Source organism: Neomonachus schauinslandi, chromosome 14 (genome assembly GCF_002201575.2).
Source record: "Neomonachus schauinslandi chromosome 14, ASM220157v2, whole genome shotgun sequence".
Lineage (NCBI taxonomy): Eukaryota > Metazoa > Chordata > Mammalia > Carnivora > Phocidae > Neomonachus > Neomonachus schauinslandi.
The window spans coordinates 441902-460172 of NC_058416.1; the positions used below are offsets into that span (position 1 = coordinate 441902).

Here is an 18271-nt window from a genome sequence, read left to right on the forward strand (position 1 = left end):
ACAGAACCTGCCACTGAGCTCAAACTGCCCACGGTGTCACCACTTGTGTCTGAACCACAGCAAAGGGTGACCGCGGTCACGGCGTCTTGGCAAAAAGCTCTGCTTTGTGTGAACCACAAGACACAAAGTCTGGCACCAACAGGACTAAAAACAGAAATAATCACACTAGACGGCATATACAGCAGGCCCTCCCTATGCACGGGGTACGCTGCAGGACCCCAGGGGCTGCCTGAACCCTATACATACGTGTCTAGGATAAAGCTGAATCAACAGGGAAAGGTTACCGTAACTAGCGGTGAAACACAACGTCACAGCGACACGTTGCTGGTAAGACGTGTGTGAACGTGGTCTCTCTCAGAGCATCGCACCTCCTCTCACCTTGCTGCTCCCGCCCTTCCTCCTCTGGGGGAGACACGAAGGGGGCGAAGGACGTCAGGCCACTACTGACCATCTGACCACGCGCCCAGAGGAGGACCCCCCAGCCTCTGGAGCACGGCCTGCTGCAGGTACCCGAGCCTGCAGCAAGTGAACCCCTGGATAAGGGGGGCCACGGTGGCGTTAGAACTCTTTGGAAACAGTCCACAGAAGATTCTGTCTCAGACCGTGGTTTGCAAGGATGGTCTGAGATGCCGGCACGATGCCTGGTGCATGACAAGGACGGAGAGGCCAGGGGCAGGCCCTGCAGTACCCAGAGTACCTCGTCACCAGTGAGACGCGCCTCCAGGGACTTGAGCTGAGCTGCGTTTACAGAGAGCTCTGGCAGCAGGACAAAGCAGGGACAGAAACGAAGGGGACTGCGGCTGCTGGGTGCTGGGAGAGGCGTCCGGTCCCAGACAAAGGGCCTCTGACAGAGACACTGTGGGACACCCTGGCTGTGGAGCACCTGTCGATGCGGACTGCAGCCCGTCGGAAGAGCCCCCCCGGCGGATTCAATACAACTACAGGAGGCCTGTAGTTGTATTGCAGAGGTGAGCACAGGGGGAATCAGGACAGGGCAGAGGTGGGTATGGGGACCTCCTGATGTGACAAAGGTGAGTAATCTCACATTTCTCAATCCTATTTCCCAGGACCCTCCAACTACTGAACTGAGTGAGAGAACTGCCTGATACGTATACAGAATTATGCCAGGGGGCCTGTGGCAGATCTCACAATTCCTAGAACCTAACTGTATTAAAAACAAATGTTTTTGGCAGACAGACCACTGAAGAAACTCATACAAAACATACTTTGTTATTCATTTGGATGTTCTTGATAAATCCAAGAAAAAAACGCAAAAAGCAGGCCATCTAAGTCAGGTCGCCAATCTGTACAAATTTCTACAGAAACCAGGACAACTCTGGAAAAGCAATCCACCCTGAATTATCTCAAAAGAACGAGGGCTGTTAGAAAATAAAACCAGTCCGACAATGTTGCTGGTGGAAACATGACCCCTTTCTATCACAACCCACTCCAGTTTTTAGGAAGCTTCCTGGGATTCTCTCCAAAGGTTTCAGAATTTCCTGCAAGCCTCACCCTCCCTTCTACTCTAATGAAAGACCTCGGGGTCACTGCCTCGCAGACTGGAGTGCTCTCTGAAACCTGCCTGTGAAGCACGATTGTCGCACAGTTCCTCATCTCACAGTATCTGCTCTCTCCTCCTGACCCAGAGCCGTGTGTGAGTGTGGCACGCCGCGTGAGACTCAGCGAAGCGGACGCAGGACTGTCACTTCTCCAAGCTCGCGGAGCAAGGGCCCAAGACCAGTGTCCGCTGAGGCAGCGCGTCTGCTCTCCAGCAGTGCTCAGCGAGGCCGATGTGCGTCTCCCGCCACCTGGACAACGGTGCTTTAGGACCCTCTCTGGGCGTGTGGGTGTTTCAGAAGGGGACCCGGGTGGCGACAGCATCTTCTGACACCTGGGTGTCCCTCCTGTCAGGGGCACACTCGGTTCAGGACATCCCCATGTGACCTGGCACAAAGCCGCTCTGAGACCACCCGCGGCCGCCGCGCCACCCGCTGACCACACGTAGCAGCCAGGGGCCCGGGACTGTCCCTCCAGTCTCGGCTGCTTGCGGTGGCTCTTGGGGACCTTTTCTGCTCCGGATGGAACTGTAGACAAGAGGGACCCCGTCGTACATGGGCTGGGCTGTGCACATTCGTTTCCCTGCTTCTCGGCTTCTGATTTCTAAACCGTGCAGTCTGCGGCCCACCGTGCTTCCCAAGAACTGGGAATCCAGTTAGAGAAGCAGGCGTAGAGGCTCGGCTCCGGCCGCCACCGGCCAGGGCGCCCAGCGTCAGTGCCCAAACGCAGCTGTGATCTCCCTGGCAGGGCGCATGGGACTGGACCTCTGTTCTCGCCCCACTCACAGCACAGCCCAGTGCTCGCCGGTCCGAAGTCCAAGACTGCTCTTGCCCTCCACACCTCCTGCTGCCGAGGAGCCAGACGTAAGGCTTGAAGGCTAATTTTTATTTCTCAGAGTGACGGAAGGTGAGCACTTTTATTCTGCGGTAAGATTCCCACCCCTCTGACACGGAGTGAGTGCCACAATCAGCGTCGCCACCCAGCACTGGAGTGTCGCTGGGCGGCCAGGGGGATGGGGGAGGCAGGTGTCGCTGGACCCTCCGGGGTCAGCAACTCCCTTAGAGATAAACAAGTAGCACTGAGGAAATTTTCTTGGAGAAAACATTTTTATGAAACAAAAAACAGCACGTATACCAGCTAATGTTCAAAAAAATGGCAAAGAGAGGAATTCAGCACATCTGCAAACAAGGTGTAACAGTCATCAGGTAAACCAGCACGTGAAGATGATAATCTGAGTTGCTGGTGAGATTCTGTGCTGAGCGTAACATTTTCCTGCTGCGGATGAAAATGAACTAAGAAACGTTTTGCTGGGTACACATCTTCCCAGTGGTCGCCATGAACACAGAGCGTGGCGTGGTGCCGGAGCAGAGAGTGAGGCCGCCGAGGGGCTGGCTGGGAAGGGGCCAAGAAGGGGCCACGTGCACTTGGATGCGTGATGTGGTTTTCTGCACGGAAGCTGCACAACCACCTACAAATAAACGGAGACCCCCACAGGCAGGTGGGACCCTCTCTCAAGGGCGCTGGCCTAGGGCAGGGCGTGAGGGCCACAGGGCCTGGGGGCCGGCGGGACTCAGGATGGGCTGACGTGTGAACGTCGGTCATTTCTGAAGACGACCCAGGAGACAGACAACAGACTTACAAAATTATCTTAGTGCTGTTTGGTTCCGAAAGAAAAGCCCCACCATATTCAGTCTCCAATTCAAAATAAGACTCAGGCTCTATTACCCTTATTCCCACAATTAAGCATCTGAAAAAACAAAAACCCCACCGATGTGGCCTAAATCTATTTAGTGGTGTAACGGTAAGATCCTACAATGAATTGCCGGCCGTGACCCAGGCAGGTGGTCAAGGGTCTCCCGCTGGGCCCTGCAGGCCACCAGCAGCCCCACCCGCCCGAGGCCGGGCCCTCGTCAACGACGGGGGCAAGCATTCGCCCGTCGGCCCCACCGGTGGGTCGCAGCCGGGCTTTCCAGCGTTGCCGATGCCCTGACGCGTCACTCAAGGCCGCTGCACATCTCTCGGTGGAAGCGTCCCTGGGAAACCAAGGGTGGTGCGTGAGCGCGGTCCGCGCCCTGCCCCCGGCGCGCTGGCGCCCGCGGGCCTCACCTCTTTGTCCATACTCTCTAAGTCCTCCTTACAGAGCGTGTACAGCGGCATTGTCTCTGACATGCTGGGCTGTCGCTTCCGTCCACTGGGGCCGGGCTGCTCTCCGGGTCGGTTATCTGGCAGCTCTTGAGCAAGCATCTGCCGCGGCGGCTGAACCACTCTGAAATGAATGTCACAGGTCCCACGTGAGGAACGGCACTTTGAAGGACTCCTGGCTCTTGGAGCAGGTACATAAATACATACAAACAGAGAGCATTTCAGTCACGAAAACCCACCATGTCTCTCAACAGCACCTACTTATGCCTTCTCAGAGCTGACACCCTAAATCCGACTGACGCCTCCTCTGGCTGGAAGCCAACACCTACCTTCTTGTGCCAACACAACACCGCTGCATCGGGTTCCCTCGTTCTAGAACAAAGGGCAAAATGTGAAGAGCTACCGAACGATTTCCTAGAAACCAGCGGGAAATGTTAATTTATTCTCAAATACAGTCAAGCAAGTCACAAGACTCCTGAAACAACAAAGCCGACAAACCGTTTCTATCCGTATTCTCTGGAACAGAAAGAAAGCGCAGCGCTAGGAAGCAGGTGCACGGGGCTGAAGTCAGCCGTCCACGGAAGGGCAGGGGAGGCAATTCGGGACGACAAGTGCACAGTTCTGTTAGACAGTCAAATATTAACACAAAAAACCCACGAGTGCGGCGGCGATGCTCTTCCCTGGGGCCCGTCCCAGGCCGGCCGGGTAGTTTCTCCCAGCGCCCTCCGCGCTCACGTCTGTCTCCGTGCCAGACCCAAGCACATGCTCTCGCATGTCATGACCTCGAGAGAGGAGGGGCTCGTGCATGGCTGGCGGGTCCGCCCCGAGTGGCTGCTCTAGGGGCTGCTCACTGGGGCCGGAGCCTGCACGAGGACGCCTCGGGCCCCACGGCCACCGCCAGCCACGTGCTCCCTCCCTGAGACGCTGATGCAGTAAAACCTCAGGATTCTGAGGAAAAACGGGGTGCTACGTCCAAACCCCGTAAGTGAAGAGAAGCAGCTGTGTTAGGAAGTGGGACTTCTCCTCAATGAACATAAAGCGCCACCACACCGCGCCGCCCTCTTCTTCCTCAAACGTCAGAGCACACGCCTCACCAGTGTGTCCACGCAGCTCCCCGCCTTGGCACCAGGACACCGCCACCCCCACTGACCGGCGGCCCCAACTCGGGAAGACAGCAAAGTACCTTAAAAACAGGTACGTTACAGTCTCCCTTCAGAAAAGTGGTTTCAGCTTTAACCAAAACCTGAAATGTGCAGGGGCTGACCCCCACCCCCCCCGAGGGGCCGCCGGTCAGGGTGCGTGGGCCGGCCAAGCCGCATCTGCATGGACGCTGCCCTCGAAAAGGCACGATTCTCCTCACCTCACAGGGCACTGGACTGGCCACCAAACCAAGGGCCCCCGAGTCTCCCTTCAGCAACAACACCCCACACTGGAGGCGGAAGAACTTGGTCCTGTGTTTCCACCGAAGGGCAGCTCCCAGCAGGTGGGCACAGAGGCAGAGGGCAAGCACCGTCCTTAGCCAGAGCCACAAAAACGCAAACAAGCCGCTCTTCTCCTTACGCTTCTTATCCGTTGGCAAATGGCTATGTTGTTAAAAACGCGATACTATGTTAACATGCAATGGCTTACGGTTACTCTGAAATGCGAGAATGAGTGTCTCCCGGACGGCTCAGTTCCTATGTCTGACATGGTCAGCTCTGGGGGACGAAACGCCCAGGACAAAGAGCTCCCTGGTTCCTGACACCATGCTGCTCGTACAGCTCCCTCCAAACAGGACGACAAGTGCAAGAGAAAATAAAACACAAAGGGATTCACTGCAAGCTGACCTCCAGTCCCAGGCAGGCAGGTGGGCCTCTGCCACCCTCCTGGGAGCTCAACCAGAGACCTGGGCCTCTAGGGGACCACAGAGGATGGACGGAGGAGGAGGACCAGGAGCGGGCGACGTGAAACACCAACAGGCAGACACAGAGCCCCAGGAGCAGGCTGCTCTCTGCAGGGGAAGCTCAGAGAGAGGCTGCCTCGTAGGACCGGAACGCCTGAGACAGGCACTACTCTACCGCAGGCCACCACCACCAGCTGTGTCCCCGCCAGTAGTCTCCGGGAAGGCTGAGTGGGGAGCCAGGACCCTTCCTCCCAGCCAGCCTGTAACAAGCACCCCACCACCATGCCGTGTCCGTGGAGACCACGGTAGGCAGGAGCCTGGACAAGCACCCCACCCTGCAGGTAACAAGGCCCCCAGTCCAGGCTGGGAGGTGTCAGGGTCAGATGTTCATCTTCACCCAGTGGTAACAGCAGTGACCCCGGGGGACAGCCGGAGCCCCCACGGCCTGGCGGCAGCAATGACCACCCCCACGCAGCTCCCAAACGAGGCCAGTGCACACCTGGACTTCTCCCCGCCGGGCACAGGTGAGGCGGTGCATCCACCTGGGCGGCTGGTGAACAGCCGGGCAGAGACAGCCAAGCACAAGGTCTGAATAAGGTCCCGATGCTCACAACGCGATGTGAAGCCGTCCAGGCTTCGGTCGAAAACCACTCGTCCTACCAAGAACCAGGAAGGTCTCAAGCTGAATAAACGTCAACTCTGAGATGGCAGAGGTGACAGAAGTCCTGACACGGATGTTAGAGCATCGCGGGAAAAGATGCCGCCACAAGAACTCCAGGCCCACGAAACGTTAAGTGAGGAAACCCGGCAAAGCAGCAGAAGACACAAAGAGCCGAGCAGAAGCTTGAGAATGAAAACATTGCAGCAGGCACAATTTTTAAAAATGCAGGGGATGGGCTCAACTTCACAAGGAAGGGGACAGAAACCACAAAATCAGTGAACCTGAGGAGTAATAGAAATTGCTCGGTCTGAACAATAGGGAGAAAAGAGACTGTTCAGAACACGCAAGAGGACAACGAGTTCCAGTATTCGCGTCCCCGATCCCAGGAGGAGGAGAAACACGGCAGGGCTGGAAAAGTCCTCAAAGAACAAGGGCTGGAAATGTCCTGAATTTGGCAAAAGATATTAAACTTTCTGACTCAAAAAGCTGAGTGAATCCAAAAAGGATAAACCGCTAAATCCACATTAGGACACATCCTCTTCAAACTTACTATTCAAGACGAGGAAAAAAGTCTTGAAAGCACCGACAGAAATATAATTCGAATGACAGGCCAAAGAAGAAAAACCATGTTATCATATCACTATCGCTAAAGCACCTGAAAAATTTAAAACCCATTCAGGATAAAAACTCACAGGAACTTGGGAAGAAGGGGGGGGGGGGAACTGCCCCAACTTGGTAAAGAGCATCTATAGAAAACCTAGAGCCAACATCATACTTAAAGGTGAAAAACGGAATGCTTTCACCTTAAGATCAAGAAGAGCAAGAACTTCCGCGGATCAAGGGAACAGGTGGGAACCCAGAAATGACCCAAACAGATGGACCCCCCACACCTGACACGGCACCAAAGCAACGGATGGAAGACGCCTCTTCAGCTAACAGTGCGGGAGCAAAACCGACCCCCAGCTGAAAATCTCACACCTTGTGTAAAAACTCAGAATGGATCATGGCCTTCAATATAAAACATAAAAGCTATGAAACTTTGAGACTAAGACATAAGAAAAAACCTTTAGGGTCTAGGACCACACAGAGAGTTCACAGACTTGACACCAAATGCGTAATTCATGAAAAGAAAACTGACACACAGCACCTGATTCATCAAAATGACACTTTGGCTTCGCCCAACTCTGTGAAGATGAAAAGCTACAGAGAAGAAAATACCTTCCAGCCACACCGCTCACAAATAATACCTAAAATACACAAACAACGATCAAACTCAGCAGTCACACAACCACCCGGTTGGAAAACAGGTGAAGACACACAGATGCTTCACGGAGGAGGATGCTCAGGAGGCAGCGTGTCCCCCCGGGGCGCACACACGCCCGTCAGAGCGGCTACCGTCAAGAGCGGTGTCTACCCCAGACGCGGGCGGGGTGCAGGGAGGACCGCACCTGCTGGCGGGAATGCGCAATGGTGGTTCCTCCAGAGGAAAACCGCACACCACTCAGCACACAGTGCAGCAGGTACACCGCCGGGGCAGCGGTCCCGCAGAAATGGACGCAGACGCAAGGTTGGGAGCAGCCCTCTGGGGGGGGGCCAGGGCTGGATACACCCAGGAGGCTGCTCGGCCGTGGGACGAGAACGTGTGAGCACGTGTGAGCAATGCCGCAACGGTGCAGCTGGCCCCGGGCCTAGTGCGAGAGCCTGTGTGCACGGCACTCCTGGACCGACCGAAGGACGGGGAGCAGCTGGGTCGGCAGTCGCTGGGGGGTTACGAGAGGGGGGGAGGGAGGTGGGCAGCGGGGGGCCCCGGGGGTGGTGGCGGTTCTGTGTCCCCGACACCCTGGCAGTGAGACTGGGCTGCAGGTTTGCAAGATGCTACCGCGGGCAAACCAGGGCGAGGGCACACGGGATCTCTCTTACTTCCTACACCTGCCTGTGGGTCTACAGTGACCTCCAAATAAAACTTTTAATAAAAAAAAAAAAAAAAAAAACCCAAAAACGTTTACAACTAACAGCACATAATAATGATGGGTAAAAAAAGAAATTCAGAATTCTGGACGCTGTGCTTGCAGGGGAGTAAGTTTAGACTGATTGCGAGGTGAGCGCCTGTGGTCCTGGCTGCACCCCCCGCCCCGCGGACCAGGCCTCTCACCTTCCCCTCCAGGCACGTCCTGGGGTCGCTGCCTGCAGAAGCCCTTCGACCCTGCCTCGGGCGAGGTGGGCAGAACCTGGCAACATGTAAGCCACAGCAGGAGAGCCCCAAGGAGCTCCGACCCCAAGTCCCCAGGGGAGCCGGCGCCCCATCCCGGAACCACAACCATCCAAGGAGGACAGACACAGACCTCCGGGCCTCGGTCAGACAAGCACACAGAACGGCGTCAGCGCACCCTGTCACAGTGGGGTCTGCGCGGGGTTCCAGGTTCAGAATGGGGTGGAGCCACCCCTCCCGGCGCTCTCCTTCCTGCAGCCCTCGACACACAGGGACGGGGGACCAGAGCCTTGAAGGGGCGGGTGGCTGGTGCAGGCCTCGCAGCCCGTGGTTCCAAGGACTTGCAGTGTGGACACCTTGCATCTCTGAGGGCTGACAGTGCCCACGGAGACGCCCTGTAGGTGCCTGGGTAGCCGTGCATGGACGGGGGACTAAGGACACAGGCGTGTGTGGGTACAACGAGAAATCAAAGAAATGGGGAGCTCTAGCTCTACGTAGAAAGGACGCCCTTACTCTATACCGCAACGATGAATGGCGCGGGGCCTCTCCCTCTACACAAGCGCCTGTGGGAGCGGGACCCGGGCCTGCCTGGTCCTCTTGCCTCCGGCTTCTGGACTGGTGCCAAGACAGGGGCCGCCCCTCGTGTAGAAATGGGTCATTTCCTTCATCAGTTTTACAACGTATAGTGTCCTACACACGAGTAAGGAGAGAGATACAATTACTACAGTGAAGGCGACAGGTCTCCACCAGCACACGCACGGGACTGACGTGCGTTCATCGACGCTGCTACCATCCTGCTGCACACCGACACCATTCCGTGAACAATGGGCTGGAAATCACACCTCCAAGCTCACGAAAGAAAACTTCATCAGAGCCACCTCCAGATAAGCTATCCCGCAGTGTGCGTCCTTCCTCCAGGAAGACGAGGCCGAACGGTTCTTCCGTGCTCTCAAGCCAAAGTGCTGCTGTTCACAAAAATTACACACATTTCAGAACAAATAGGTGGTTATCGGTTGCCTGATTGTTAGTGTTCTATGTAAAACAGCGGCACTCGACTGTATTCAAGTTCAGCTTACCATCTGCAAGTGTTTTCAGACAACATTTAATTACTTCTCCCACACCTCGGAGGTTCCTGGCCCACTGCCACTTACTGTGAGCCAGCCTGAATAATCCCCAAACCATCTCTGAACCCCACTTCTAAACATTCCAGACATTTGTTCTGTACGCTTTAGAGAATTAACTCAAAAGGTTCGTGATCTAATTTCCAACAAGATGAAAACAAGATTCTAAAAACCAGGACTCGCTCAAGGAAATATCAGCACAGCACGGACTCTGGGACGGCTTCCGACGACATAGGAGGACTGTAAGCTGCGAGGCAGGTGCTGGTTTGTGATCCGTGCTTTTAACGCACACCCTGTCCCGTCCTCCACACCCTCCCGGATGCGGACCGTTAACTCCCTGCACGACGTCACCCGCGGAAAGAATCCGAACCACACAACCGTCCAGGCAGCAGTGCAGCGCCTCCTCGAGGAGGGAGTTCTAGATCCTTGTGACAGAAGCCCCCGCCACCACGGTCCTAGATCATGATATTGTTCGGCTCTCAGTGCTCATTTGTCTGGGTCAGTCTGGGCGATGAGCACAGGAGGCTGTCAACTCAAGTCAACGAGGAGAGACACGAACGGAAGGCTGTCTGCCGCAGGACTTCTGGAAGGCGGGAGACACTCTCACCTTTGTGGCTGGGCCTTCGGTCCCGGTACGTGCAGATCCACTGCAGCCCCCACCCCCGTCCCACAGTCCGTGTTTCTCCTAAACCACCATCCATCGGCCCAGGGCGCAGGGACAGCACATGACCTTGGCTGAGTCCGGTGCTTGGGATATCTACGTACAGGCCACAGAACTGCCCACGTGAAAGGACAAGAAATCAGGGGAACCCCCCCCCCCCAGCCCAACTGTATAAACACCTGTGAAGTGAGAACCGTGAAGTGAGGAAAGAAGCCAAGGTGGCACCCCATGTCCCCAAAGACTCCAGCACAGGGTGCAGATGTCCACCTTCCCGCACCTCTTTCCGGCGTCCACGAGTCTCCTGCACAAGCAGAACACCCGGTGTCGGCACCTGCGTTGAGCAAGTGTCCCCGAGCCAAGACTCAGGAGGTGCCCAGCAGCGTTCCCACACGCGCACCAGGGTCTCTGCAAGCCCATCCCCTGGCGTCAGGGTCACAGAGGCTCTGCCGAGGACACCACTGAGGAAGCCGAGCTGCCTGTGCTCATAATACAACCAGCTCCACAAAGTAACTCTCTTGGCAGGAGAGAAGTGCAGGCCCACCGCACGAGCACCCAGCTTCTGCCTGGCTCGGCACCTCGTCTCTGCTCCCTCTGGCCTGTGCCGTCTGCAGCTACGCGGGCTTTCTCAAGCTCTGCCACGGCGAAGCAGCTGTCCCCGTGCACCTGCCAGCACCCGAGAAGTCACCTCTCAAGTGGAGGCCCTGCCACCTGACCCGCTGGGACCCTCTTGCCTCCCTCCTCCTCCCTTCTCTCCACGGCTCACATCCTGCCAGGAGACCCGGGCCCTGCTCACCCCTCCTGTGCACGCACAACATCCACACGGCACCCGCTGCTGCCTCTCGATGTTAATCTCTGTCCACGGCCCGAGTGGTATCAAACGCCTAGTCTCTTTCTCAGATGATCCTGTTAATGTTCGAAGTTTACTAACCCTGTTGTACTTGTGGCAATTAAGACAAACTGCTTTTGTCTTTCTGCTGTGTATAAACACTCGCATTTAAGACGTAAAATTGACCTGTTATGTAAGTATACGTGTTCGGTAATGCTGTTTAACGTTTAGGAGCATTTTAATCGTATCCCATTCACACCAGTGTCAGTATCAGTGGTTAACGGCACCGGATGTTTACTCTTATACTGTACGTATAAAACGTATAACTCTCGTTTTTGGTTTAATTCTTTGTTTTTAAGTAATCTCTACACTCAACGTGGAGCTCAAATTCCAACCAGGGGTCAAGAGTCCTGACGGCCTATCTCGTTTTCTTTTATCTAGCTTGTGTCACAATTTACGGGATCTGAGGATTTGTTTCTCCCTAGCTCGGGGCAATCTGCAGAGATTAAGTCCCCACATTGACCTGCCCCAGCTGCCCCAGCTCGTTCCCATTCTTCTCTGCTGCTTCCAGTGTGCACGGTATCTACTGGCCATCTTCCAGTTAACTTTAGACTGGGACTTTCCAGTTCTGGAACATGCTTCTGCTTTCTGTATTGGCTACAAGTCTCGGCTGACATTCTCCACCTTTCACCTGTTTTGCCTGTCCTACTTCAACGAGCACAGCAACACTGTTACTTGAAAGGCTCTGTCCCCCTCTCTCTGGGACTCTGTCCCAAATCCCAGCTGTGCCGACCCCTTCAACCCCAAGCTCGGTCCCCAGAGCCCGTGTGCTTGGCTTCGCTCCACACAAGCTGAGCCGAGTGCCTCCCAACCACAGCTTTTCTGGTTATTCATCTCTGGCAAGAGCAGGTTAGTCTGATGAAAGGCGTGCCATGCGCCACAGCCACACCCCAGGGGCACATTCCCAGGGGGAGGGCTGGTCGAGGGGGCGCGGAACCAGGCGCACTCCTCGAGCAGAATAAGTGCGCTCCGTCCTGGGCCCTGGCGGTCAGCACTGAGATCACCAGCTGTCAGCAGCTCACCGGCCGACCCGCATTAAGTCGTGCCGTTCCACCCAGCTCTCCCCTCCTGGGAGCATCTATTCACACCTGCCTCCACCTGGAACACAGCTCAGGTGCTGGGGTGCGGCGAGTCTCCCCTCACACTGCCCCGGCCACAGAGAGCCCCGAGAAGCCGGCTGTCCGCCCCCAACAGCTCTGGAGCTGCACGTTCCTCCTGCTGTCACTCGGGCCTCCTGCTGGGGCCAGAGTCCCTCTGACGGCCTCCCGACAGGCACTTTGTCAGAAGCGCCTCTAGAATCTCCACTAAACGTGACCTCGTCGCTACCCCAGACCTCACAGGAGCAGCTCCCCTGACCTGCACCCACACAGACTGGTCCAACACCTCACGCATCAGAGCAGGGAGATCAGCATGTCCCTCAGGACCCCTGGGGCAGTGCCCTGCCATCCTGCACACCCGTGGGTTCCCTCCAAATGCAGGAGCCTCAAAACTGGGGTGAGCTCACTGTCTCAGGGAACATTTCAGCCATAAAAATGAACACTCACAACATACAGGACAAGGGAACGGACACAGAGTGTGTCCTGAATGAAATCAACGTCTACACCTCTTTAGAGCTCAGAAGGGAGAAGGCAGCACTGACCCGGCAAGGGCTCTTTCCCTTACGTTCCTGTTGCTACCCCCTCCCTCGGTCTGATCTGGGCAAGGGAGTGGGACGGGACGCCAGGGGAGGCCCAGAGCTGGCTTGTCTTCTGGCCCTCCCACCCCACGCCGCTGCCTTCCACACTGCAGAAGGGACAGACCAGGGGGCACTGGCACAGAGGGTTTCCTGCTGGGGGGACGTGGGCCGGTATCAGGGTGCAGGTCTGGTCTGTAGATGGAACAGCTTGTCGGAGACAGCCTGAGCCAACGTGAGAGCGTGTCTGGCACACGCAAGACATCTCACAGGCTAGACCCCGGCCCTATCTGTTCCAGTGTTGGAGACCAGGACAGGACAGAACATGCAAGAGGCCCAATGCCTCAGTGGGGAAGCCCAGCCCTAGCTCAGGGTGCAGCAAACCCCCAACTGCACGTCCCACCAGCACCGCGTTTGGTCAGCTCTCAGTGAGCGTGGTAGTCCAGGGCGCTCAGAGGCACCCTGCTGCTGCAAGACAGCTCCCAGGCCCATGTACCTGAAGGAGGAGTGCTCCGTGTGGACCGCCAGGGAGCCAGGGGGCCCGGGGCCCACAGCACCTTTCCGGATGAGCTTGCCCGTGTTGGCGTCATAGATGCGAACTTCTGGCCCAGGCTGGGCCCTGGGGTGGACGGGCGTCGGGTGGAACAAGGCAGTCGGAAGCGCACCCTGCCTGTCAGGAAAGGCTGCTGGGCCATCCTCCCTGCGGGACCAGAACGAGGGCCGTGAGAAAGCGCTGGAACAGGCTCAGGCCCAGATGCAGCTGAAGGCCCGTCCGGGTGAAGGCGAGAAGAGTACGTGCCCCGTGGCCTGCCTGGGGCCTCAGCTGGAGTCTGCGATCACCGTCCCTCTGACGCCTGTTCCAGAACTTTACCCCTAAACACAACAGCCAAAGTCTGACGAAGAACAGGAAGCGTTTTTCTCAAGGTGTTCTCAGCAGAACAGACCGTCCCCCACAAACATACAGAACCACCTTGACCCACCAGGTTCCCAACCATCCCTCGCTCTGGTCACTGTCACCCTGGCCACCGAGACTCCAAGAAGCCTCAACGTCTTCCAGGACGCTGCCCCTGGGCCAGGAAGGAAGCGCAGGCAAGCCGAGCCTCCCTGCTAAGCCTCCCTGCTGGTGTTGCTGGGAGAAAGAGCAACTGACTTTTCGAGATGGCGATGGCGTTTCAGACCGTCTGTGCCCTGCAGGGCTGGGGGGGGCCAGTGGGGAGGGCCTGGCCCTGGTGGCCGCGGAGACCGCGGGGACGGAAGCTCGTGTCCTCCGGCCGGCGCCCCGTGCTGAGGGTGGGGGTGGGAGGCGGGTGCAGGTGTGGTGCTCACCTCTGCGCTCTGCCGTGGTCGTCCCTGAGCGGGAAGAGCTGCTCCTCTACCCGGTCCCAGCGCTCTAGGCAGCTCCACAGCCAGTCGGGGTTGACCACATGCAGCTGCCCGCACTCCTGGGCCTGGCGCACCTTCTCTGTGCCTGCAGGGAGACCAGCCCAGTCAGCGCAGCCCGGCTGCAGGCGCGCGGCAGCCTCGAATCACTCGCTTGGGCCCTGAACCCTGCCTGGCACACGCTACGTGTCTGGAATCTGGGACTTCACAGTCCAACCAGTGCCGCCTGCCCCTGGCCCACCCCACAGAACGGCGACCTGCCGTGGGGTCTCACTGGACCCCCTGGCAGGCCCGCAGGGAGGGCAGGGATCCGAAGGACCCCACCACACCAGCCAGAGGCACCCGTCCATTTCCGTGGGAAGTCTCCCACGGCCTCTGTGACCTGCAGCCAACTGCCTGACGGCTCTTCCCCAGGACCACGGGCTCGGCACCGGCAAGGGCCCCGCCACCGCTGTGGGCTCAGAGCCCCACCCGGCCCCCTCTGCCAAGGTCACCTGTTACTGCAGCCAGTTCAGCCCCCTGAAGGGCAATAGCCACAGCGGCTGGGGTATGAGGAGGACAGGGGGGACGTGTGGGTGCGTCCCTGACGCGCACATGTCTGCGTCGTTGGAAAGGCTCTTCGGTAGTTGGCAAGGACGCCCGTCCTGCCCGCCGCAGGCTTGGACCACGCTGTGCTGTGACCACGGGGGCAGAGGCCAGGCCAGCCACCGGCACGGTCAGCCATCACACGTCTCCGAGTGAACAAGCAGTGACTTTGGGATCGGGGAGGGAGGACAAGGGCGCTGGGCACCCAGGCAGGAGTGAGCCAGGTGCCTCCTTCCCTGTGCCCCTGGGCTCACTGCACGAGTGGGACGCTTGAGGGCTGCAACAAGCCTGCCCCCGCCTCCCAGTGAGGATCCTCCCACATCTCACACCAGGATGTGCCACACACGGGCACGGGGCTCAGCCCTCCCGGGAAAGCTGGCCCCACGAGGAGGCGGTGACCTGGAAACCCTAGCTCAGCAGGTGTGGGCAGGGAAGGAGCAGTGCCCGGAGCGCCAGGCACAGTCTTTGTTCAGAAAACCCTGCACCATCGCTTGTGAGAACCACTTAAGAAAATCATTGGTTTTTATTTTTGTCTTTTTTTAGCAACCATGTGTGTTTCTTCCTGATTTGCCCGTTACTGAGGGGCTGTGTTCTTGGCTGAAATCCCTGGAGTCTGTCTGAGGGGGATGTTCCTACAGTGATTTTCAGCCCCAATCCCTTAGGACGGATGTGGCTCCAGCCGGAACCTTTGTGCTCAGTCTTCTCAGAGGCTTAGCTGCCCGCTCCCTGCTGAACTGTGTGCTGACGACCATGTAACTGGGCTCCATCATCAACTCCCCACCCCCCTTCTCCACCCGAGGGGCGTACACCCCTCACTCCAGGCGGAGGAGCCTGACGACATGGAGCACGCAGCAGCAGCGGGCCAGGAAACACAAGGTGCTGCCCCCTGGCTTGGTAGCGCCCGCAGACAGCACACACGCACACAAGGAGACACAGAAACTCCCAACATGGACGTATGATCATGAGTGAACGCGTACGAGGCACTGATTCAGGACAAGGCTTCTGAAAGCTCAGCACAGAACAAGCAGCTGTGCGGGGCCAGTGCAGACGGACCCGGCCCCGGGAGCACCCCGGGGGGTCTTCTGTCCGCCCCCCTCCCCCAGCAGGACGGCAGGAGGCGGGCCGGCATGGCACACGTACCTGCCCTCGCTGCGATCAGGTGCGTGGCCCTGTCGGGGTTGTCTGGGTCCAGCACCAGCTGCGTGAGGATCTTGGCTCCAAGGGCTGTGGCGTGGTAGTGCTCCCGCGTCTTCTCGATGGGGAAATTCGTCGGGTGCAGCCCACTAAATATTATGGCAACATCCGCCAGCACTCTGCTCTTGAGCTCTGGGACGATCTTCCGTATGTCGGGGGCTTCCTGGCTGTCCCCGCACAGGTACCGATCGTACTTGGCATAGTAGTCAGAGTGCACTCGGGCAAGGATCTCCTCCAGGTAGACCAGGTGGTCGTCCTCATCCCCGTCTTCCTCCTCCTCCTCCTCCTCCTCCACACTCTGGTCCAGGGACTCGCCCGCCGTGATGCCCGACTGCTCGCTGTTCTGGGACTCGGTCTCGGCCTCCTTCCTATCCGCAGAGCCACCGCCCAGCCCGCAGAGGCCGTCCCGCTCACCCTCCTCCTGCACATCCGGATGCAAGCCTGGGGCAGACTCTCCGCACGGACTCACTCCTGTGGGCCTCTCCCCTCCTGGGGCAGGGGGGCCGCCCCGCTGTGCCACTTTTCCTGCATCTCGTGCTCCCTGAGGCCTTTCCAGGCTCCTCCTCTCCCCACTTTCACCATCAGAGGATGACTGGGCGTCTGACTCGCTGTCGCTGGAAAGGTCAAAGTCCAGGTCACTGCCTGCCGGGCCCTGAGCTGACCGCTTTTCCGGCAATGTCCGATCATGCTGCTGAGCACATGCTGGGGGGCCCTTGCCATCAGCCAAGGGGCCACGGGCAGTAGGCCGGCTGCCTCTCTCCTCCTCCTGCCCAGGCAGGGGCCAGTCCCCCCGTGGAGAAGCACCCCCGTTGAGCTCCCTCGTGGGCTTCCCAAGGCCATTACTTTGCTCAACCCCAGAAACCTGCCGTCCTTCCTCGGTCTCCCTGACGGACGGAGCTTGTTCTGGGACGTCGGCACCTTTCGGAGACTGATTTACTATAGGTATGCACAAAAGAAAAGGGGTGACTGTTATTTAACATCCAACGTGAAAGCTCTTGTTAAAGCAACGGTGGTTCCCCCACCGCCCCCCCGTCTGGCTCTAACCGTGCCCTAGACCTGGGCTCGGCAAAGTCCGGCTGTAAGGGCAAATTTTTAGGTTTCTGGCCACATATGGTCACTTTGTCTTGGTTTTTACAACGCGTTAGAAACGAAGAGAACACTCTAGGCTTCCACGTTGCGGGTGGGGCCTCCCAGCCCTGCTCTGGCTGCCCTGAGAAGTGTGTCCCCTCAGGCCCACTGCCCCGGCCTGGGCCTCCAGCTCTGACTGACTGTAGCACTCACCGCAGGCCTCACACAGCATGTTTACACACTAGAGATCACCAGACCCACTTCACGCCAAAACCTCCAATTTTCTTCAGACAGACTCTGGCTTCGTGCTCGCCCGACAGGTTAAGCCATGTGGCTCTCTGCAGGCTCCCTGCAGGCTCCAGGCCCGGCGCCAACCACCAACAAGCTGGAGCTGCTATGCCCCCAGCTCGCTCTTTCCAAGGACCGCGATGGCCAAATTCCCGCTGTCCTGCTTGCCTTTTCAGAGAGACCAGGACAACAGGCAGGATTCAGACACAATGAATTAAGCAAATTCTTCAACCTCCATTCAACTGAGAAAATGTTTAAGTTAGTACGATTTAGAAAAAAAAAAAAACCAAAGCAGAAACCAAACGTTACGCGTTTCATTCTTATAAACAAACACGACCCGGCCTGAGGTACAAAGAAACAGAAACAAAGCAGCCACAAAAGAGCTGGGAAGCACTGCCCACTACTCCTTTGCAGCCCAGAAGGTCCTCACCCACCTTTCCTTCTTGCCTGCAACTCCCGAGACCCAGATGGGGCGTTGATGTCCCCTATGCCCTGGAAGTAGACGTATTTCTTCACGGTGATCAGATTGGGGGCAAACTTCCAGACGTCTTCTCGGTCATCAATAATGCAAACCATTGAGTCTCCACAGGGAAAGAGATTTCTAGAAGTAAAAACACCAAAACTAGCACACTTCACAAAAAATAATCAACTAAAAGTCACAATAATCTTGTACAGGTGGCCAGCAGATCACGGATTAGTCAGAAACAGACGGAAACTACACTGTAGGACTTCTGTTTAGCTCACGTTTAAACTCTCAAAGTTTCCAGACAAAATAATATTAACATAGTCAGGCTTTCTCCACTGTGTCTGATGCTCCTTACGGGCCCGCAGCACAGAGTCCAGCGTTTGGGGGCCGCGTCCCCGTCCTGGGAAGCTGACGAACGACCACACCCCAGTAGGTTTACAAATGTGGGTGACGAGCTGTGGGCCAGTCTGCAGGTGCCTGCCTCACAGCGAAGGGCTTT

At 57.4% G+C, this 18271-nt stretch overlaps 1 protein-coding gene across 2 annotated transcripts in view; it reads right to left on the reverse strand.

The window, feature by feature from the left end:
• CTDP1 (CTD phosphatase subunit 1) overlaps nucleotides 1–18271 on the reverse strand; it is a 53273-nt gene that overhangs the window by 15172 nt on the left and 19830 nt on the right. For both annotated transcript variants that reach the window (XM_021686172.2, XM_021686173.1), the window contains 5 exons: nucleotides 17741–17907; nucleotides 15897–16886; nucleotides 14118–14259; nucleotides 13288–13491; nucleotides 3664–3823 (listed from right to left, as the gene is read on the reverse strand). In XM_021686172.2, coding sequence (XP_021541847.2) covers nucleotides 3664–3823; nucleotides 13288–13491; nucleotides 14118–14259; nucleotides 15897–16886; nucleotides 17741–17907 — 1663 coding nt within the window. The remainder of the gene's footprint in view (nucleotides 1–3663; nucleotides 3824–13287; nucleotides 13492–14117; nucleotides 14260–15896; nucleotides 16887–17740; nucleotides 17908–18271) is intronic.